A 25,054-nucleotide genomic window follows, 5' to 3' on the forward strand; every position below is an offset into this window, starting at 1 on the left:
TCAGTCATGCACCCACTTCTCAGCACATGGTTCCCCCTATCATGATCATTGTTCTCTCACATACATTTCATTAGGGTCTACCCATACACATTCGCAATCAGTGACATCAAACTTATTTCCAGAAATCCTAATATTGTGAATAAAATAACTATGAACACATGTCAAGATATTTTTTTAATTCTCTTCATTCTATATTAGTGTAATAAAATGTAATGCATACATACCTACAACTGATACAGAAGTGCTAGCTTTAGATGTGAATAATGTACATTACTACCATAGTATAGTTTTGAATTTAACATATAATTGAGGGGTCTGTGCAATATAGTGCTAACCCTCACCTTTGTGAAAAATGAGTTACATGCATTAACCACGATCCTTACCCACTACCCTACAACCTTCAAAAATGTCATATTTAAATTCAACTGATAAGTTGGTCAAATAACATAGGCACCTCTTGTTTTTTTTGTGATTCATGGATTTTTCAAATGTGAATATCTCATAACGACACATTTGTGGGTTAGCAGTATATTGCACCAACCCCCCTTCAATTTTAAATCATTCAAAAATGAACTTCATAAACAGGGATAACACTTTTTATTTCTGTCATTCATGGTAAGATTGACATCATTTTATGTGCGAGATATACAGGGTTGCACTGTTTCGCATATCAGCTAACCAATGAAAAGATCAGGTCCTGATTTATACCAGCTCTTCACCTCCCCCCCCCCCCCCCCCTTATCTGAAGAAGGGTCCCAACCTGAAACATCACCCATCCTTTTTCTTCAGAGATGCTGTCTGACCCGGTGATTTACCCGGTGATTTACTCCACCACTATGTCTGTTTGAATTGGATTCATGCTTCTGTGCCACGTCAGGCAGCATTGGTCATTTTAGTGGCTGTCAAGGGTTTTCAGCTAATCAATTCACCAATTCAAATTTTCTTGACTCTAAGTATAAAGTTAAATGTCTTTTCAATTATATTGTGGATACAGTTGGGTTCTATTGTTTACAAATGCCTAATCTCTGCTTCCATGACTTAAAAAAATAAAACAAAAAGAGATACAGCTCGTGGAGGTGAAATTAAAATTAACTGAGAAAGCAAAGAAGAACAGTTCATTAAATATGATCAATTGTCCTGATACAGACAGAGTGGATCTCTAGTGCAAATATTCAATCAGTAACATCCAAAGTTTAAAGATCACGAAGCAGCAACTCTTCAAGAAATAGTTATAAATGTCAACTATCAACTTATCCAAGAAGTTGAACAAAAATAATTGTTTGCAAACATTTTATATACGAAGAAATCGCAGAAAGTTGTGAACACTGCCCAGTCTAGCACACAGAGTCTGCTTACTAAAAAGGCGCTGAAATGTACCCAAGACCTACTACGGTTTTTAGAGTCGAGTGGTCTATCTTGCTCCTCTAGTATCTTTGGCCTCGCCGTGGAGCGTGGACTTACCATCGGAGCCTGCGATCCCTTGCCTGGGATCGACGCTCTGACCGCGGCCTGCGGACTTTAACATCAAGGAGTCTTGGGTTGATACCAAAGTTGGGAAGCTCTAAAGCCGCACGAGGTTCGATAGCCATGACGCAGGGTAGATTGCCCGGCGCGGGGGAGCTGAGATTCCCCCCCGATGCAGGAGCTTGATCGCCCAGATGAGGAAGGCCCGCCACCGGCTACGGGAGTCAAGATCGTCCTGTCAATGGAAGGTTAGAAGCCCCCGACCGCTGGAGGACAAAGAAGGGAGAGATTGAACTTTTTTTCGCCTTCCATCACAGTGAGGAATGCGGAGGAGTCACTATGGTGGATGTTCATGTTAAAATGTATTTCGTGTGTTCTGTTGCTTTTTATTGGTATAGCTGTATCGCAAATGAAATTCCTCGTATGTTGCAAAACATACTTAGCTAATAAATTATGATTATGATGATTATGATTATGAGACATGGTGGCGCAGCAGAAGAGTTGTTACCTTACAGCATCAGAGACCCGGGTTCGAACCTGACTACAGGTGCTGTCTATATGGAGATTGTACGTTCTTCCCGTGATCTGCGTGTGTTTTTTTCCGGGATCTCCGGTTTTCTCCCACGCTCCAAAGGTATAGGTTTGTAGGTTAATTGCTTGGTTTAATTGTAAAATTGTCCCTAAAGTGTGTAGGATAGTGTTAATGTGGGGGGGATCGCTGATCGGTGTGGACTCAGTGGGCAAAGGGCCTGTTTCCACACTGTGTCTCTAAACTAAACTAAACTAAACTAAACTAAACTAAACTAAACTAAACTAAACTAAACTAAAGATAATTGGAATAATCAATGTTGGAATTCTGCTGGGTAGGAACTGCTATATGAGTATTTGGGGTAGGAAAGTTTAATTTCATTTTTTTAATTGAAAAAGAATAAGGAAAAAAGCCCTGTACATTAAGGAAAATTGAAATAAAACCAGAAAATACCAGAAATACTCAGCAGGATAGACCATATTTGTGGAGAGAGAAACAGAGTTAATATCTTAGATCTTTAATTTTTGAGAAATCTGTACTGTGGTGCTTGGTGTAGAAGCAGTTGGTATGATGAAAGCTTGGGATTGCATTTGGTGGTGTGAGAGTCACTCTAGCTCTTTTTCGTGTGAACTGCTGCTGGATTTGAGTACCAAACAACTGCAACCAGCTGCTCTTCCAGACATATGCTATTCTGAAATACATTGTGTGATCACAGCTCATACCAGCTCTTTTTAATGTGTTACATTATTCTTGATTCTTGTAGAAGTAACCACATCCATGTTAACCTTTAGTGCTAGCTTATTTTCAATATATTTCTACACAAATTGGAAATCTTAGACAAATTTAAGGAATAATTTTTGATATTAAAACAACTTCTAGTCTGCAATCCTGTTTGGAAAGAGGAAGAATTGATTTAATTGTACATTTAATCTAAAACGTCGTTCTTATTATTATCGAAATGTATTGTACTTTAAAAACCATGTTACCATGAAAAACTGTGTTAGCACTGTGTGAGGGACTGAATCTTAATGTAGCAGATGCTAAGTAGGATTAGAAACAATGACAAATGTTCTGATATTTTCCAATAAACAAGCCATTGGTTTTCTGGTCCATTTATGGACTTGGTGAGCACAGCTGCTAGGATCCAATGACGTGTTAGAGTGAACTGCGTGTTGGACTTTTAAACTTTAAAGGTCCCTTGGCAGCTGTGTTATAACATTCAGCAATCAACACGGTAGAGTTCGTCTCAACCTATTTGTGCTCAAGAGACAAGAAACCTTTAATGATGCATACTTGTTTTTAATTCTTGTTCCTCTGTGGATGTTCAGATGGGGGCTGCGATTGCCAAACTTCTCCTTCCAACTATCAGCAGCCTGGTCTTCCTCCCCATCATCACAATTGCAGCGAAGAGGCGATTCCACATGGAGGCAATGGTTTACTTCTTCACAATGTTTTTTATTGCGGTGAGCAGATTTTGTACATTTTTGTTATTTACCCATCAGGCTATATGCTAAGTGCTGAAGTCCTGTTGCCACCATAGGCCACATGGCAACAGTGGACCTTTCTCTGTTTTCTTAATACTGAGCCATGAAGGTGTGACTAAACCACAGTTCACGGCTATTTGAAGTGCAGATGCATCTCTTGAGTGGCATGTGTTTAATTTTGATCTATTCTATTCATGGATTAAATTTTGCTCCTTTCTTTTTTTAAATGCTTGCTATATATTAAATCTGCATTTCTTTCACTGCACAGTTTTTCCATGCTTGCGAAGGTCCTGGCTTGACAATTTTGTGTATCATGCGGCATGATGTTCTGCAGTATTTCAGCATTTATGGCACTGCTCTATCCATGTGGGTCACTTTATTAGGTAAGTGGTGGCCTGATTCACAAACTCCAGAATAAAATAAATGGCTCTTAAGAGAGCACCAGCACACAATGTGGCATTGCATTGCAAATAGAAAGACAGAATTAACTTTACCTTTTCCTGCATCTCAATACTTACCAGACTCTGATAAAAAAAAATCTTAATTTTGCATAATCAGAAATATATCATTTATGTAACATTGCAGAACTGTTTAAGAAAATATGTCACTATATTGATGTCTAAAGATGTCTGTGAATGGAGTTTGTATACACATGTGAATATTCCAGAAGTGAACATTTATGCGGTTATGCTATATGTTCCTGAAGTAGATATAATGCAGGCATTCTACAGGTAGACATAAGTGTAAGAAAATAACTGCAGATGCTGGTTCAAATCGAAGGTATTTATTCACAAAATGCTGGAGTAACTCAGCAGGTCAGGCAGCATCTCAGGAGAGAAGGAAAGGGTGACGTTTTGGGTCGAGACCCTTCCCTCAGTCTGAAGAAGGGTCTCGACCTGAAACGTCACCCATTCCTTCTCTCTTGAGATGCTGCCTAACTTGCTGAATTACTCCAGCATTTTGTGAATAAATAGCTACAGGTAGACATGGTAAATGTGTTTTTGAATGAGTCTATGCGTAGACATTAAAATGTTTAAGAGGGAGTCTTGAGTGTATATTGTGAACTTATTTCTGAAGGAAATTGGTGTCTTGATGTAAATGTATTTCTGAAAGGAGTGTGTGAATAGAAGTATTGAAGTGGGTTTGTGAGGAAGTTTGGCTGTTCATATGAACATTTCTTTTAGAAGGGAGTCCTTGAGTAGAAAGGGTGAAGGTTTGTAGGTAGATAAACTAGGCTTGTTTCTTCATGGAGCATTTACTGATGTAGTAAATGTGCTTTTGAAGAGTGTGTGTAGACATGGTGAATGTATTTTTAGAGGAGTTTATATGTAAATTTAATGGTATCTGAAGAAAATTTGGTGTAGATGGTTATAATTCTTGGTTCAGTTGAATACATATGAAATAGATCCATTGTCACTATACATAATCCCTAGCAAGTTTGAAAATGAATTTAGTTTTTATCCCAATGACCAGATATATTTGCAATCAAGGGCATCTACACATGATGATGTTGCACTGCATTCTTATTAAAACTGATTGGCAATATATAGTTGATTAATTGTCAAAATTGTTACCCATAGGACAGTCCAAATGTGCAGCTATCATGTTGCTTGTGGCACCTATTGTTATTGTGTATGGCTGAGGGGGGAATGTTTTACTTAATGCTCAGTATTTTCTAGCATATTTATATTGCAGTTTTGCCTCTATATGGTAAATAGATCATGCTTTTAAAAATAATTGTTTGAGCTTCAAATTCAGGTTAATCACAATCCCCATCCTTTCCTATACCATTTGTTGGATAAAACTGATCCAAAGCATAAAGACTATCTTACAAATCTAAGTTCAATCTCCATTTTAAGTTTAGGTTTAGTATTGCCATGTGTACTGAGGTACAGTGAAAAGCTTTGTTTTGCATTCTGTCCAATCACATCAGATAATACTATATATATATAGAATTAGGTCAAATTCAAGTACAATAGGCAGAGCAAAGTGGAAAATACGGATTGCAGAATATAGTTCTCTGCACTGTAGCACATTACTTCCATAGGCAAAGTCCAATGTACGCAACTTATGGAAGGACCATTCAGGAACCTGATAACAGAGCGGAAGAAGCTATTCCTGACTCTGGGGACTGTCACTGCACTTTTAATGCAGGTTTGGCTCATGCCAATTGGCCTAATTTTTTTAGCATGGAAAGCAAACACTTTGCTTAATCCTAATAATGAACACTGCCCCCCCCCCCCCCCCCCCCCCCAAACTGGAAAATGTGTGTGACTGATTTTAATAGGTTTGAACTCCAAATCAATAGACTATAGACAATAAGTTCAGGAGTAGGCCATTCGGCCCTTTGAGCCAGCGCTCACTGTGATCATGGCTGATCATCCACAATCAGTACTCCGTTCCTGCCTTCTCCCCATATCCCTTGACTCCGCTATCTTTAAGAGCTCTATCTAACTCTCTCTTGAAAGCATCCAGAGACTGCGTCAATAATAATCTCACATGAAGAAAGGTTACCATAAAGCATGAAACAATGCAATTCATGGGCTCATCAAGGTACAGATCAGGACGAATCAATGCATTTCAGAAAAGAATTATAAAATTATAAATTGGAGTGAAAAGCTGTATTTTCTGTATTTGAAAATATCCACGTGGCTTAACCAGAAAAATAGTTAACACAAATACAATGATGCAATGCAACTTCATACTTAGGGATTTGGCAGGTATTTGAGTAGGAAAGAAGTCATGAATATGGACCCAATGCAGGCAAATGGGATTAGGATAGATAGCCATCACGGTTGGCAGGGTCAAGGTATGTTGAAGGGCTCTTTTCTGTGTTGGTTTTATACAGCTCTAGGACTCTGTGACTTTTTTACTTAAGTTTCCAGTATGCGACTGAATACCTGGGTAAGGTATTTACTGAGGTAAGGGCCTTACCAAAAATGGAAGTGATGAATTTGCTGAGGGTGTAGTATTTGTGGAGAAATCTAATGCTGAAATCTTTAACAAAAAACAAACCGAAGGAGGAATTTGGCAAGATAAGCAGCATCTGTAGGAGGAAAGAAATTGCGAGCATTTTTGGTCAAGTTCCTGCATCAGACAGCATTTGTATATTTTGTTCAGTATTCATTTCTAGGTATGGATTCTTCATGGACGGACAGGAAAGGTTTAGAGGACATGGACCAAATGTGGATAAACGGGATTAGCTTAAATTGGGTATCTTGGTTGGTGTAGGCGAGTTGGGCCAAAGGGCTGTATGACTCTATGACTGTATATATAAGGATTAAAATTTCAACAGTGCACAAGATATTTCTCACAAAATTGATCTATCAAAGAGTTACCAAGAGATATGGAGATTACCTAAAGTGTTATTTTTAAAAATTGCGCTGTGCATAATTACCATTGCATCTTCCTACTTAACTGTAATTTGTGAACCAATATGTATTCATAAAAATGTAAATATTGCTTTCTTTGCTATTTAGCATTGGCTGAATTTGAGGAACCAAAAAGGTCTACCTTGATTATATTTGGAGTGCTGACAATGACTGTGCGCATTTATCAAGATCGATGGGGCTACGGAGTCTACTCTGGACCAATTGGAACAGCTGTCTTCATAATAACTGTCAAATTTGTATGTAGAATCGCCATTACCCATTTACTTTGTACAAATTTCTAGAGCTGTTTCTATAGCTGGAAGTGTGAGGTGTTACAAGTAGTAAGTCAGGAGAGAGAACGGAGAGAGAAAAATGGAAGGGCGGTGCAGTGACGCAGCGGTAGTTGCTGCCTTACAGCGCTTTCAGCGCCAGAGACGCAGGTTCGATCCCGACTACAGGTGCTGTCTGTATGGAGTTTGTACGTTCTCCCCATGACCACGTGGGTTTTCTTCGAGATCTTCGGTTTCCTCCCATACTCCAAAGGTTTGTAGGTTAATTGGCTTGGTATAAATGTAAAATTGACCCTAGTGTATATAGGATAGTGTTAATGTGCAAGGATCGCTGGTCGGTGTGGACTGAGCCGAAGGGCCTGTTTCCACGCTGTATTTCTAAACTAAACTGAATTAAAGAAGAAAACAAGCCAATATCACAAATGTATGACTTAAAATTGTATTTCTTTAAAATATAGACACTGAAAACAATTTATCGGAAGTGTAGATTTCTGTGAGTTTAGAAGTCTGCAACGTGTGCAAATGGTGGATGAGATACTTTTCCTCAAGCTTGTTATAACAGTGCAGGAGGCCACAGAGTTGGATGGAGAATTCAAGTAATAGGCACAGGAAGCTTAGGGTTCCTGTTGTCTGTCACTTTTGATTTTCAAATAAAATGAGACATTCAGCAGAAATTCTTTAACTTTTTCTACTTATGCATAGTACGATTAAATATTATTTTCTCCATGCTCCGTTATTACAGAGAATTTTAGTTCCCTTACAATTTTTAGTTAGTGAATTAATTATGTTTCCTGAGCTTCTGCTAATGCCACTATGGAACTTCATGTTTGAAAGTGAGATTGCATTGAATTACACTTTTACCTTCTATGTGGGTTAAATTGCTAAAGAGACCCCTTAGGAAGCTCAGTACCGAACAGAAACTCACTTTATCAGGAAATATTCAAAGAATCACTTCCACTTGGTGGCGTGTTAATATTTTTCGTGCTTTGAATCCGTAGCTTATAAAATGGAGTTAGAGAAAAATTTAACTGTGGACGACTGATACTTATAAAATGCTACAAACTTTATATTTTTATTGAGTGATCTCTGTCACATTGCAAACATCATAAGTATTTATTTTGTTCTAGTAATTTGATAACAATGTGATTAAAAAAGATAGATTGTACCTTGCTTGGAAAAAGGGATTCTAAATGTGTATAGGTACAAATACACAAATCACTAAAATTGCTTGCATAAAAGGAAAGCAAACCATGTGCGAAAGGGAGACTGGAGTGTAGAGCTAAACTTGTATCACCCCTTCAACCCTTAATTACATCATATTTGGAGCAATCTGTCCAGGCCTTATTGGCCATATAATAAAATGGATATAGAGATTACAGACTTAAGACACCAGAGCTACTAGGTTATAGTTATCAGTAAGGTACAAGTTAAGTCTCGTTTTCATTTCGGAAGGAAAAGGGTGATCTAATTGCGGTGTGGCTGAAACATTAGGGATCCCAGCTCCTCCCCCAAACATACTCCCAGCTAACATTCAATTACTTGAGACCAAGTTTGAAGAGCTGCTGCGTTCTTTGTTTTACAAAAGCATAGCTCATCCCGACTCACCTGACCCTACTATACTACCTGAAAGGTTCTCTATTTGTCCTATCGACTGTATCCAATCCTCAGGCAAAGGGAAAGGCAGTGACGTATGGTTTATGATCAATGTTTCATGTTGCACTGATGTGATGGCCTTTACACAATTCTGCTTCTATGACCTAGAATACCGTTCATAACATTCCGTTCCTTTTATCAGTTGAGGGAATTCACCTCAGTGGTACATATCACCCCCAATAAGGCACAAAGATTACATTGGATGAATTATATTGAGTTGTCGATTCTCTTGCGAAAGCAAACCCTGATGCCCTGTTTATTGCTGGTGACCTTAAGCAAGATAACCTCACCAATGTACTCTTCAAATACCATCAACATGTCTTGTACCCCATGTGGGGTGTTAATAACCTTGACCACTGCTACAACACCATCAAATATGCATAACGCCTCATCGCCTCATTTCAGTCTGATTATATATTGGTGCTATTCCTGCAGGCACTGCACCTGTCTGTTTACAGCCAAAGACGGCAACATTAGGCACCAATGGAAAGAGTAATCGAGTAGTGGTCTGAGGAGGCCAAAGTCTACTGCAGGACTGCCTTAAGTTGGTGGACTGGAACATGTTTCACACCAATCGGATTTGCACTAGAATGTTGCACAATTCCACCACTCGTGTTTATTGTTATATTTATCATTACTATTTGTATACTGTTTACTCTGTGAGCTTCAGGTGGAATAGGAATTTATTGCACCCTGATGTATGTGGCAATAAACCAATCTGAAAACACATGCAATGAAAGAATTAGATAAAGTCGACATTGTAATTCTACCTGTTGAAGAACAATAGGAAACGCCATCCAATTGAAAAGTTAAAATGAAAAAAAAGATGAATTCTGTAAATATTTTTAATCAGAGTAATGTGGATGCCACTTCCACAGGATCTAGTTTGGACAAATTGTAAACATGTATTTTAGCAGAACCTAGATATGAATGTAAGGGTGTATATATATAATGTGTAAATATAATGTGTATAAACTGTATATAGAATGTAAGGTGAATATACATATAAAGTAATAAAGAAATATCAGAAAGCTGAATGGCTCAAATGGTATGTTTCTATGCTGCATATTCTATGTCATTCTAGTTCATTCTTATTTGCAGATATTCCCTAACCACTTAGAGAGTGAGCCAGAATCTGTTGTAATCACAATTTCAAAAGTGGGGATGGTGGCCGTGAAATGATCATGCTAAGCAAAAAATAATTTGAAGGGAGGATGACGTATTTTACTAAAAATGTTTAATTTAAAGGACATACTCAAGTGTGAGTTAGATGCTGAATGACTACTGTGTTTAATTTCAGTTGAAAAAGATGAAAGACAAAAAAGGCCTTTACCCAGATAAGAGCATCTACACACAACAAATCGGCCCTGGCTTCTGCTTTGGAGCTCTTGCTTTGATGCTTCGATTCTTCTTTGAGGTATGTTTGAGGATTCATTTTCATTTTTTCAAGGGAAGATTTTTGTTGGTTGCCTGCTGGTTTTGATGTGCTGGTTGGTCAAATATGTTGAGATATGTTATTCAAAAATGCATTGAATTTAAAAAATAAATACAACTGTAGAGTATAGGACCAGACTTAGCACCAGTGACTCCATCTACACTTCGTGCCTCAGAAAAACAGCCAAGAGAATCAAAGACTTGTCCCATCCCGGTCATTCCTTCTTCTCCTTATTCCCACCTGGCAGCAGGTACAGAAGCTTGAAAGTGCCTACCATCAGACTCAAGAATAGTTTCTTGCCCTCCATTATCAGGCTTCTGAGTGGTCCTTCCATAAACAAGGGTACAGTTCGATTCACCTCTACCTCATTGAGGACTGTATAGAATGACAGGATCCTTAAGAACTTTGATGTACAGACGGATTTGGGGTGGTGCAAGACCATAGCTCCCTGAAAATGGCAACGCAGGTAAATATGGTGGTAAAGGAGGCAGATACCATTAGAGCTATACATCATAGAAATAGTCCCTTTGACTTAACTCCTCCCTGCCGACCAATTTGCCTACCTAAACTAGTCCCTTTTGCCTGTGTTTGGCCCATATCCCTTAAAACCTTCCCTATCCATGTACCTATCTTCTTGCCTTCATTGGCAAGGTAATGAGTATAAAAATTGGAAGTCATGCTCCTGATGTATAAAACTTTGGTTTGGGGCCACATTTGGAGCATCGCATGCAGTTCCGGTCACCATGTTACAGGAAGGAAGTGGATGCTATGGAGAGGATGTAGAAGAAGTTCACCAAGATATTGCCACAGTTGGAGTGTATTAGATGTCAGGAGAGGTTGGACAAATGGATGCAACAAATTTGAGTCTGACGTGAGATCTGTTGGAAATATATAAAATTATAAGTGGTATAAAGAGGTAGATATTCAGAGTCGTTTGCCCAGGGTGGAAAAGTTAAATACTTGAGGGCATGGCTTTAAGTTGGAAGGAAGAAAGTTTAAATGAGATTTACGAGGCAAAGTTTTTACAGAACTTGGTTGGTGCCTAGAACACCAGCAATCCTTGTGTAAAAGCAGATACAAGAGCAACATTTAAGAGCGATTTAGACAAACAAATAAATGAAAATATATAAACCATGTGCAGGCTGATGGGATCGGTTTAAAGTGGTGTCATTATTGGCACAGAACTCATGGGCCATACCTGTGCTGTACTATGTTCAACACTCTTCTGATTGATTTCAGGTTTGCCGTTTGTTCATTTTATAGCTGAATTCTTTCCCAGAATTTACTGTTAGCTTCCTAATGAATCAATCAGATAAATTCTCATATGGATAGCTTTCCATCAATAAAATAATCATGCAAAATATTTTTCTTCTTTGACTATCTCTTTCCCATACTATCCAATATCTCACATCTGAAAGGGCAATTAGGTTGATGCTATGTTTGAAATATTTAATAATGATGCACAATGTTTAAAAGTGAATTCTGAAATGTATAAAATTTAGAGGAATTATATTTTAAAATATTTTATCAGTTAGATGAAATAAAGATAAATTCCATAGTTGAAGGGATTCTTGCCAGAATCCAGCATCTATTACTTGAGAAAGAAATTCCTCAAAATATTAGCAAGTTTGAAGCTATTGTCCTTGGTCTCTTCCAGAAACACATGCTCCTTAGCCAACCCTGTTTCTCTCCCCGGTAATAGTCTAAACCTGAACCAGCATTTTTGCATCCTCGGTATTATATTTGATCTCAAAATGAACTCTGAGCCACTTGTATTCCGCATCATTAAGATTGACATCTTTAAACTTTGGAGTGTCATGTCTTTTGATCCTGTCTCATCCCATTTGCTGAACCCCTTAATTACACCTTCATATTAACTTTCAACGTGTTTATACTAACACATCTGGCTGGGCTCCCAGCTTGCATCTGGCATAAATGAAGTCACCTAAAATTGTATTGCAAGGGTAATAGAAACAGGGCAATTGTGAAAGGTCAGAAGGATAGAACTAATTAGAGCTTTATCAAAGAGCCAGCATATGTATAATGTGCTAAATGTTAACTTTATGTATTGAATAATTAAAGTAATTGACAGGCACTACATAAATGCAACTTGTTCTGATACATAGAGCAAATTAGTTATTAATTTAAAATGGTTAGTTTTGTATAACATTAGGAAGCAGGTCTCAGAATAATTGATGCAGGCTTGCTCTCTTCTCATCATAGGAATGGGATTATAGTTACGTACACAGCTTCTACCATTGCAGCCTGGCTGCCTCCTTTATCTTACTTCTTCCGAAGATGAACTCACAAGCAGGAAGTGGTGGAAATCCAATAAAACTAAGTTGCTGTACACTCTGCTGCGTTTGAAAATGGTAAAAATCCTGTCTTCCATTATAACATTATATTTCTGCAATCCATTCCTTTTTAAATGACACTGTATATGCACGCAATGATACGACATTAGAGTTCTGTATCATACCTCCAAACTGATTTGAAGTGTTCAAAATATATCATGAAATCTTACTGTTATATCACATTATCAACTATGAGTTTGTTATTCTAAACAAATGATTGATTGTAAATGTAGAGACTTAAAAAATAGTGAGTGTTACAAAGATAAAGAAAGGAAAGCAATAGGCGCTTTAAAGGGTGAGTTGTGTTACTGTGAGCATATTCCAAGACATTCCTAAGAAGCTTTCAATATGTTCAATGGGTAATTGCACCATTTGATATAGCACATATACATTAAAAAAAATATCTGTTCTTTGCCAAATAGAAGTAAGAGTTAAGGGAAGCTGATACAGAATTGGTTATTATGCTTAAATTATTTATCTGTTGATGCACTGCTGAAGGTGTATGTAGATGTTAACATTAATACAATTTGCTCAATACTATTGGATGAAGGGAAACATCACCATCATTACTATACGGTGATCTATGGATGTTGGGTGAATTCAGGATTGGGCTTGATTTAAGTGGTTGGAATGAAATAGTCTGCTAAGAGTCGCTGACTACATATATTGATAGCTACTTGGAAAATAAACACTTTCAATAAGCGATGATATGCAGAATTTTCTGTGCAGAAACAGGCCGTTCAGTCAAGTGATCTATGCAGGATTTATGCTCCAGATGAGCCTTCTGCCACCAATTATATCTGATCCTATCAGCTTTTTCTTTTCTCTTTTACTCGTTTAATTCCTTTTAATCTGTGTATCAGGTAAAAAGGAAATATTAGATGGGTTAACAGTTAAATTCCATTAGATAGAATAAATCTTACTTAGATTAGAATAGAGTTGCAGGTCTAGATATAACAAGGTTAAAAGTAAAACTACTGGCAACCACTTAGCAGTTTTTTAGTTTAGTTTAGAGATACTGCATGGAAATCGGAGCACCTGGAGGAAATCCATGCGGTCACAGGGAGAACATGCAAACTCCATAAAGACAGCACCAAAGATCAGGATTGAATTCATTTTTTTAAAATGTTGTGATAAGTGTTAATATTTCAGTCTTGTATGCAATAAAGTAGAGATACGTTAAATTGATACTTTTACCTATTTCTCGACTTTTAAACATGATCCTCAAATCATGGATTTATTTGTACTTGCAAATGAATATAAGAATGTTTTATGTCTCTGCATGACTTAAAATTAATTCCATAACTCAGGAGATCGAAAATAAAAGCTAATTAGGAAAACTACTTTCTCGTTGAGCACATCTTTTGGACAATCACATCCTTCGATGGACATCAGATTCGTTGTGAAGCCCCTCCAGCCGATTCTGTGATGCAACTCTCATTGATCACCATTTGAGCACTCACATTGTGTGGACACTCATGTTGAGCTTGTCTTTGACAATATCTGTGTCAAGTGGGCACTTATGTTGAACCTGAAGATGGGCATCCTTATCATTCATTTATATAGGTTCATTCAAACATCAGCCATTAATTTGGCAGAAAATTAGCAAAGCACAGAGTAAAGGGCCGGAACATTTATTGAAGTCACTACAATGTCAGCAGAATGTCACAAGAGCTTGTATGGGTTTTTTTCCAGCACAGAATCTAACCTGTAGGATCTGCATTGTAATATTTTATGAATATATTGTTCAGTGTCATCTTTATTTTGTGATTGGTCAAGATTATTCAGTTTAATATTATTCCAGATCTCTTTTAACCTCTGACCTAACTTTACTCTTAAATCTTTCCATTTTATCAATACATAACTATTTGCACTTAATGATGCTTTAATTTCATTTGCCAAATTTCCATCCATTTACAGAAATCTATCATCGCTGACATAAATGGAACAAATTAGATGATAAAATACAAGCATATTCTAAAGAGCTCCTTTCTGCCTGTATGGTACTGTTGTACATAAATATTCAATTTGCTGTACTGAGGTGCAGCTGCAGTAGCTCTTGTACAGTTGGCATAAACATGCAGTCAGTCATAATCCAGAGAGATCGTACAGCCAGATCCTGATGCTGGAGAGGGAGAACTCTGGCATTGAACATCTCATTCTCACCCAGTCCAGGTCTGCATGGATTGCGCAATACTGAGACCTAGGAAAGGTGATGAGCTGTTTCTGTTCCCTGTCAAACTTCACTACCAAGAGATACTTCTGTGCAACAAAACAAATCCTGACAATAGGATTAAGTTTTGAGAATTTGTATTTTCTCCCCAGTACTTCATACCACTTCTGTATCCAGCATTGATCAAATATGATTATTAAACTGCTCAGTTGAATAATTTTGTTCCATGCAATCAGGAAAATATGAGGTCTAAACCATCCAAGAGTTTAGACATATATCACAATCACTACAAGAACTATTGTGCAAAGAAATGGCGTTGAAGATGCCATTTAAAGTTTTAAAGTATAATCACTTAATCCATATAACATTTTAAAGAGCAGTCCCAAGACATAACAGAGGACACGTGCATGTAGAATCCATTCATAGAAACATGGTTTGATGTGAGGGAACAGATTGGTACGTAGAGATGAAAATTGATTGGTATGGAAAAAGAACAGTAATTCAGTGAAAAAATACTGGATTAAGGAAGTCAGCATAGGAGCATAAACTGCTCCCTATAAAAGTAGAAAAATATTGGACATTTGCTACAAATATGTGCATTTTGAGGAGAATGACACAAAGTCCGAATTGTTGAAATTTGTTGCTCTGAAGTAAACATTCAGGCAGATAATTTCCTGATGATGGTAGTGCTTGTGTTTTTTTAAAATAATGTAATGTCTCTGCAAGAACTATTACTTGGTGGGGTTGTGGTGCCACTAAGCTCACCAATGCTTTGTATGTCTCTGATTAGCACTAGCAGCTATATTTTCCCTTCCTTCCATATTATCATGCTTTCATCAACATACCTTATTTTGTGGCCTCCCTCTGGACTTCAACAATGTTATTCACTTTACAGAAAAACTCCATTTGGTCCACACACAGGGCGAATGGTTCTGTCTGTTCATATTTCTCAAAGTTCTTCACATTTTCACCATATGTGCTCCTTCTTAGACAACTTGTTTCTATAGATTCACCACACTGGAGCTCCCTCTCCTATTACTTCAGACAGCAATATCTCATTGTCATTTCCAGTGTGATGCCTGTGGGTTTCTTTAGCATTGCTGCAGGCAGAAGCATTCAGACTAGGCAGAGTCAACAGTAGAATTTCTCACCTTACTGCTCACCTTAGATATTCCAGCCATAGCTAAAACTTTCTTACTATCCATCATCTCATAATTTTGCATAATTCTATCAGATACCCCTCAGCCTCTTGAGCTTTAAGGAAAACAAACTCAGCCAATCCAGTCTCTCCTCATGACTGAAACGTTCCTTCTGGTGAATCTCCTCTGCATTCTCTCCAGTGCAATCACATCTTTCTCGTATTGTGGCAACCATAACTGTACCCAATATTTCAGTAGTGGCCTAACCAATGTTTAGTATCTAAGGTATTCAGACCTTCCTGCTATTATATTCTGTGCCTCGGCTAATGTAAGCAAGCATCCTGAATGTGTTCTGGACCTGTCTGTCTGCACTGCCACCTTCAAGGAGCTTTGGAATTGAATACTGTAGTTCCACTGTTCCTCAATACTGCCTAGGAATCTACTGTTCATTGTGTGTGCCCTACCCTTTTTAGAACACCAAAATGCAGCACCGCACACATTAGGATTAAATTAATTCTACCATTGCTCTGCCCATTTTACCAACTGATCATTATCACTCTGTAACCTGAGACGGTTCTCTTTTAACTATAAACAACACCAACAATATTCATACCATCTGCAAGTTTACTAATCACCCCTTCTATATTACATTGCACATAACAAACAACAAGGGTCTCAGCACTGATCCCTGTGGCATATCATTAATCACAGGCTACTATTCACAAAAGTAATAAACCACCGTTATCCTATGTCTCCTATATCAAACCCCCTTTGGATCCAATTTGGATCCTGGATCTAATTGGGTTTAACCTTTTGGACCAACATTCCACATGGGACCTCATCAAAGGCCTACTGAAGTCAGCACACACACAGTAGTAATAGCAAGTATCTTGAAGTTATGTAGTATGTGGATGATTAGTTTTAATTTAGTTTACTGTTGTGCCGTGTACTGAGGTACATTGAAAAGCTTATTGATTTCTTGCTATCCAGTCAGTGAAAAGATAATACATGATTACAATCAAGCTGTCCGCAGCGTACAGCTACAGGATAAGGGTATAACGTTTAGTGAGAAATGCTGCTGTTGAAATAAAGATTTAAAAGAATGGAGTGATTGTAATGTATGATAGCAGATCCACTTCTGGGACCAACATACAAAGGGTCACCTGGCTTCAGCGTCATCTTGGTTTTGGAGGTGAGCTTCAGTCCAATTGAAAACCTCAGTCACTTTGCTATGTTTGTGTAGCTTATTGAAAACCCATCTGGGTAATCCATTTCAGTTGATACTTGGATTTCTCAGCTTCTAAAGTTTCATAGCTTCTGATTTTTTCCCCTATGTGACACCACAAGTTTGGCAAGAGCATTAACATGTTTAATGTTGAACTCAACAACTGCTTTTAAAAAAAACATATGACTGAAAAATCAATGGAATGCTTTATCATTAAATAGACATGCCAAATTGTCCGACCTAAGTGTGATGAATAATAACTTTCTTTATTTAATGTTCTTTATAAAATAATTGGAGCTGATATATACATTTGACAATAATGCACAACTATTGAATGGAAGACTCCAGAGCTGAGCAGCATAAGTGATGGGATCTGAATATTTATGGTAATTGTCCAGATAATTTGCACATGAATATAAAAACGTAAAGACATAAGAATGTTAAGAATCATGGGGGCAGAAAAGCAATTGCAGAAAAAAACATTAACCAAATGAATATGAAATGATATGAACAGAAAATAAAGTAAATGTGGGAATTCTGATGAAAAAATAATGGAAAATATCTCAGCATGTCAAAATGTGACAGTGAATAAGCAAAATAGGGGCTAGGATGAAATAAAAGATTGTTTAAAAATGGTAATCAACAGAAAAACAAAGCTGAATGTATAAAAGTCCCAAAGACATGAGGTAATGCATCGCAGATATTAAAAGAGCAAGAAAGCTGTCGATTCTCTAAAACTCACCATACAGGAATTGAAAGCCCAGTCTTCAATATTGAGGTGCTGTTGTTCCAAGATGGTATCACATCTCTTTTCTTCCCTTTCATTATTTAAATAGGAAAATAATAACCTAACCAACCGAGCTTAACATTGACAATGCCTTTGCATGTCTGATTAATATTGATGACATGGTTCAATGGTTTATTATCACATGTACAGACCTACAGTGAATGAACATCTAGTAGCAATTTTGCTCCCTAACTTCATTGTCGCAGCCTGTCATCTAGGATATTCACTGCAGCACGTAATATAGTATGTCATTTGAGAGTCAAACAGCAAAGGAAAATTCACCACTCGGGTAATTTGAAAAAAGTTCAACATCAGGATAGCTATAATCCATGCGAGAGTGAATCGTTTATGGAGCAAATTATCATCAGAATATATGCACAACTCGCATGGGTGAAATATCTTGTAAAGGTGGCAAATGAAGTAGAACAAGATAATGTGGAAGAATTATTGAAATTTCATGTTGAAGTACTGAGCCTAAAAAGGAAAAAGAAGCCACTGACATAGCACCACACCATCAAAATAGCTCACTGAAGAGTCTTTTGGAGGTATGAGAAAGCAATAGCCATCATCAAATACATCAATCCCAATTTGGTACAGGTAGATGTAGCTGACTGACAGTATGCACTGTGCTTTGTTATCAGATGAAAAAGACAGCAGTCCAAATTTCCACTGCTGCTTTCATTCTTTGTTCACTCTGTTCATCAGTCAGGAGAAGAATTGTCGCCATCGATGTCACAAATTCCAGTACACTCAGGTTCATCAGCATGACTTAATCCAAGCACCGGTGACAACTCCACCTCTCACTTCTTTCACTGTTAACATGAACTGCTGTAGACATGTAGGCATGAATTAGTCCTCTTGGTTCCTAGAATCAGTTCTGCCATTCAATAAGATCATGGCTGATTCATTCGATAACTCAGCTCAGCATTCCTGCCAGCTCGTGACATCTATTCATCCCTTGCTTATCAATAATCTGATAAACAAGGGCTGAATATTCTGCTTTTGTTGGCCTTTGAGGAAGATAATTCTGAAGACTCTCAAACCTCTGAGAAAAAACTTGCCTCTATTTTTGCCATAAATGGGCAAATCCTTACTTTGACGCCGTGACCTTTCGACTACAAGAGAATGTCAAGATCGCTTGATGCGTTCATGAAAAGATACCTTATGTTTTTATTATCTTAATTTAGATTTAATTGTTTAAAAAAATCATAAGTTATTATTTCAGATACTTGTGTTGACATATTTCTAAGTTTTTAAATTGTTTTTTTCTAAGGCTCTTGAGCTCTGGAATGCAACTGGAAATTTACATTGGAACTAATGGAAAGCATCTATTCTATTATGAATTTTTGCCTAACAAAACAATCTGCTGGAACACAACCCTTCAGTAAAATTAAGGAATACCTGTTCTGAAATATTCATAATGCATTTTCACCACCTTTCCTATTATGAAATTCTGCCTAACAAAACATTCTGCTGGAACACAGCCGTTCAGTAAAATCAAGGGATACCTTTTCTGAAATACTCATAATGCATTTTCAACAACCTTTTTGATTTATGAAGTTTCACTTAAAACATTTTCCAGGACTGCATCTCTTCCATATATCAAGGAATTATGCACAGATTAGGTGCATGACCCCTGTCGAAACACGCTGCTACTTTTTTAATTCTTTGTTCCAGAATTTCACCCCAAACAGATGTTTAGACTAATGAGTCTTTAATTTCTTAATTTCTCACTGTCTCTTTCTTAACCAATGGAGTCACCTTCTTAATTTTCGATTCAAAGGGTAATTCCTGAATCAAGAGTGTTTTGGAGGATTATGACTAAATCATGTGCTATTTTCTCACCCACTTGCTTTAAAATGTTGATTTTACCGTCGATATTTTTCCGAATATTGCTTTCAAGCTTACTTCAGCCTCAGTGAGTTTTTATATTTTGCTGTGTAAACGTGCTTGGGCACAGCTCCTATTCTAACCTGAGCTTAGGTGCTTGATTCAGGCAGATGCCCGTTCCACTGTTGCTGACAGCTTGAGGTGTGTGGTTTGCATTACTTCAGATCATGAATTTCGATGGCAAGCCCTGGAACCTTGATTCGATATTTCCCCACGCCAACTGTTTGGCAGATTTCTGTCCATTCTGCAAACACCATTGCAAATTTTCAAGAATATTTAATTCTGTTGCCATGTGTCATTACAAACAGTTCCTTCAAATACTTTGTGAGGTGACTCAATTAAGATATCCAGGTCAAATTGTTCTAGAAAATATAATACAGCATACAAATTATTTGGTCTTGTAATCGTTAGGAGCTATTTTAAATAGTGTCTTTATTAAATAAAAACAAATTGCGGGCTGTGTCAACAGAACTTGATTTCATGGTTTAATGACAGTTTTACCCAGACTATGACAGATTCTAATACACAGGCGGAACAGCACAAGACATTCCTCAGACAGGAGGCTGCCCAGGTTATTGTTGAAGTATCACGTAGCACCTAAACATCTGGAAGAAATTTGAAGCTCAGCTTCTTCCAATGTGTTGTAGACATTCTAACTGTGGAATTTGCTAAATAATAAACCTTTAAACAAACTAGAAGCAGCGGCCAAGTGCTCCTTTAGTGAACTGTGAGCAATATAATCTCTCGATCAATGGCCAAATACAGGATTTAGAACTAATGGTTTTTGTGTAGCCAGCTCAAGTTCACTATGCAACCTCCACAATATTCTCCATTAATGAATTGCAACCGATTTTGCTGAGGGTCATTGCAAGCCTTGCCATCAAACTACATGATCCATATCAACAGATTGATGTTGCAGCTTGCTGAGGAATTCAGACCATTTCTGGGAAAGGTGGTACGCCTGCAAGATGGGTTGTAGCTGAATATGAATGAGAATGTGGGTGTTGCTTGAGCTGTTGGGGAAGTATAAACTGGCTTGGCAGTGGGGTTGGAGTCTAAAGGTAGAATAGAAGGTAAAATAGATAGTGGTTCAGGTTAAGGGGCATTTAGCAAGGTAAAGAGAAAAGAGAAGGCCATAGTGCAAGGCAATGTTAGGAGTAATGATAAACAGTGCATCAGGAAGGGGTGAAATAAAAAAAATAGGTTTAATTAAAGGTTGTCTGGATGCATGCAGCATTTGTATAAAATAGATGAGGTGAACCAGATAAGTGATGACAGAAGTGCTGCTGCCTCCCAGCTCCAGCAGCATAGGTACAAATGCTCCTTTGTACCACAATAATTTGTATATCACACTAGTTAAATAATAATTTGTTCTATCATTCTTTGTTATAAAGTGGATAACCTTTAGTTATCATCTAGTACTCTCCCTGCCAGATCCTAACCCGTTCGCTTAATCTATCCATCTTTGCATGCTCCTTGTGACTTCCTCAGAACCTGTTAACCCAACCATCCTTGTATCATCAGGAAACCCGGCTGCAGTAAACTCCATCTCTTCATCTAAGTTGTTAATTAGAAATATTTGAGGCCCAAGTACTAATTCCTGCGGCACTCCATGAAATGCTGATTGATAACCTGAAAATCACACTTTGATAACCTGAAAATCTGTTTTCTGCTCCCTCTTTTGAATAATGGCTTCAAAATAGTGCTTCTATGTTCTCTCCCAAATCACGAATATTTGGGTAGAATGCTGACAAATGCAACCTCTATATCTGCCACCTCTCCCTTTATGAGCCTGGGTAAGTAGGTAGCTACATATCTTACTGCTTCTTCGATTTTACTCTGACCTACTTCATACCTAGTCCCATCTCTTCCTAGTTCTTCCCCATCTTTGCTGACATTGAATAACTTATCCACAACAAGGATCTTGTGTTTACCCACTGCCTCCATCTCAGCAAGTCACAAGCTTGATATGACATTGATCTCTTCTGAGGCCATCTGGATTCATGATTCTTTTTTCTTGATGAGGAAGGTTTCTAGGAATTTAATCATTTTTCAAACCCCAATGTTTCTGGACTGACCTCTTTAATGGTGGATGAAATTTAATCCAGCCAAGTGTGAGGTGTTGCATTTTGGGTGGTCAAGTGCAAGAGATAAATATACAGAGAATAGTAGGATTTTTAGGTGCATTGGTGTTCTGGGGATTTTGGAGTACAGATGGCTCATTGAAAGTGATAACATGTGGTTGGGGTGATGAAGTCATATGGCATATTTGCCTTCATTGACCGGGACATTGAGTATAAAAGTTGCAAAGCCTCTATAGGATGATGGTTAAGCCACACTTGGAGTGTTTTGTGAGGTTCTGGCCGCCACACTATAGGAAGCTGAGAGGTTGGATAAACTTGGATTGTTTTCAGTGGCATGCTAGTGATCTGATAGAAGTATATAAAATACTGAGAATCATAGAAAGGGAAAATAGTCCGTCTTTTTCCCAGGGTCATATAATTTTAAGGTGATGGAAGGTACGTTTAAAGTTTAGAATGTGTCATCAGGGAAGGTGATAGAGAAAAATATGATTGCATTTGAGAAGCATTTAGACAGACACATGAACAGGCAGGTATAGATTGATACGGACTGTGCGGGCAGATGGGATTCATTTAGATTGACATCATGCTCGGCACAAAGATAATAATCCAAAGATAGACACAAAATGCTGGAGTAACTCAGTGGGACAGGCAGCATCTCTGGAGAGAAGGAATTGGTGACGTTTCGGATCGGGACTCTTCTTCAGACTAGTCAAGGGAAAGGAAAACAAGAGACATAGACAGTGATGTAGAGTGATATAGAACAAATGAATGAAAGATATGCAAAAATGTAACGATGATAAAGGAAACAGGCGATTGTTAGCTGTTTGCTAGGTGAAAACGGGAACCTGGTGCAACTTGGGAGGGAGAGGAATGGAGCGAGAGGGAGTGCAGGGGTTACTTGAAGTTAGAGAAATCAATATTCATTCCACTGGTTGTAAACTGTCCAAGCGAAATATGAGATGCTGTTCCTCTAATTTGCAATTAGCCTCACTCTGACAATGGAGGAGGCTTAGGACAGAAAAGTCAGTGTGGGAATGGGAAGAGGAATTAAAGTGTTTGGCAACCGGGAGACCAGGTAGGTCCAGGCGAATTGAGTGAAGGTGTTCAGTGAAATGATCGCCCAGTCTGCCTTTAGTCTCGCCGATGTTTTACAGCCAAAGAGACTGTTCTGGCACTGTTCTATATTCTGTGTTTTATTCATCAGATTAATCTTGATTAGTTAAATGTTCAGTTCCCTCCTGATACAGTTTCTACTTTGCCATTAACAAACAATAGCTAGCTGTGTCGGAACACCAACCAGATAAATCCTCCTCTTAACCACTCTGAGCCAACAACAGACTACTGAAAACTAAATGATCATTTCCCAGTTACTGAATTTGTAACTTCGATAAATTTTCATCATCTGCCTCCAGCTTTAAGATCATCTTTCCAGACTTGAACTGTTCTCCAAATTCCACTCTTCCTTATCCCGGCACAGCAAGGAAACCTCTAGTATATTTCTATTCAAAGACAAAGATGGCGGAGGCTCAAAACAATGTACGCACCTGCTCCTTTTCAGACAGGGCATCTCAAATTCTTGGTTCCACTTATTCAAAGCATCTTATTCTAAACTACTGGCAAAGGAATCTGGATGCAGATGCCCATTTGTTAGGGCAGGACAACTGCTGTCAGCAGGGATCAGTACACGTGCAGTATTACCAAACACAACCAAAACTTATCTGCATCAAAAATATAGTCTACAATAATTACAAACAATCTAGTCCATGTCATTCTGCATTTTCCAAAATGAAACAATAATTAAAGTCATAACTATGTCTAATCTGAAAATATGTCAAAATTCTGCTCATTTCATTTGTTAAATTAAATTAACTTTTTAAAGGCCTATGGATATTCCTTTTACTCGAAGATCGAACGTTTATAAAACACTCTTATTGTTTGAGGAGCAAATATAAAGAGGCAAATCACCGATGATCTTGACATATCTTCCATGTAAAGATTCAGAGGTATGTGAAGGTGCAGAAAATGTTCCAAACACTCAATGCATTCCACAATTGTTAAAAAGTCAAATATAGTACTCAATGCAGATGTGTAAAAATGTTCTTTGAATGTTCCATTTTGCCACCTTTTAAAAAAATGATCAAATCACAATATTTCCCATTTGTTGTCAATCACATGACATTTGGGTTAAGTGAGTTAAATTATAAGTTCTTTAGGCATTTCATGTGATATACACATTAGTATGTTTAAGTATTGTGTCAACAGCTCATATCTTCCTCTAGATCACTGCAAAAGAATTAACATGTTTGATTGAGATTTAGATTTAGATTTAGAGATACAGCGCAGAAACAGGCCCTTCGGCCCACCGGGTCCGCGCCGCCCAACGATCCCCACACATTAACACTATCCTACACCCACTAGGGACAATTTTTACATTTGCCCAGCCAATTAACCTACAAACCTGTACGTCTTTGGAGTGTGGGAGGAAACCGAAGATCTCGGAGAAAACCCATGCAGGTCACGGGGAGAACGTACAAACTTTGTACAGACGGCTCCCGTAGTCAGGATCGAACCTGACTCTCCGGCGCTGCATTCGCTGTAAGGCAGCAACTCTACCGCTGCGCCACCGTGCCCTAAGGTTTTATCTAAGGTTTTCTCAAGATCATTAACTAAGTGTAAAGGAGCAAAGATATGAGGAGAATAAAATGTAAAATGCATTCATGATTCATCATTGGAAGTGACAAGCCGAGGCCTGTAGAAGTAATATAATCTGGCATGAGAATTTTCGGGGGTCTGTATTACATTTATAATAATAATAATAATAAAAATAAACATTTATTTTATATAGCGCTTTTCCAAGTGCTCAAAGACGCTTTACAAAAACAGTCATAACATAAAAACAAACAGACGAACTGTCCTGACGGAGAAGCGGCGAACAAATAGCGCCAGCGTCCTCTCACGTCAGGGTCCGGCAGTAGACAATAAAGAACACAAGACACACAATTACAATTTTAACACAAACAGCCATCACAGTGATTGCTCCAGGCACACCCTCACTGTGATGGAAGGCAAAGAAAAGTCTTATCTCCTCCTCATTCTTCTCCCGTGGTGCCACGAGGCGATCGAGGCTCCCGATTTTTGAAGCCCCCACCAGGGGATGGAAAGTCCCAGGGCCGAGC

At 38.0% G+C, this 25,054-nt stretch overlaps 1 protein-coding gene across 1 annotated transcript; it reads left to right on the forward strand.

Annotated features, from left to right (window-relative positions):
- Nucleotides 1-3,321: 3,321 nt before the first annotated feature.
- Nucleotides 3,322-12,593, forward strand: mymk (myomaker, myoblast fusion factor). The gene is made up of 5 exons (XM_078426144.1): nucleotides 3,322-3,456; nucleotides 3,746-3,860; nucleotides 6,957-7,105; nucleotides 10,092-10,208; nucleotides 12,450-12,593. The coding sequence occupies exons 1-5, from the start codon at nucleotides 3,322-3,324 to the stop codon at nucleotides 12,591-12,593; spliced, it is 660 nt and encodes a 219-aa protein (XP_078282270.1).
- The last annotated feature ends 12,461 nt before the right edge of the window (nucleotides 12,594-25,054 follow it).

This window comes from Rhinoraja longicauda, chromosome 31 (genome assembly GCF_053455715.1).
Source record: "Rhinoraja longicauda isolate Sanriku21f chromosome 31, sRhiLon1.1, whole genome shotgun sequence".
In the NCBI taxonomy this organism is placed as follows: Eukaryota; Metazoa; Chordata; class Chondrichthyes; order Rajiformes; family Arhynchobatidae; genus Rhinoraja; species Rhinoraja longicauda.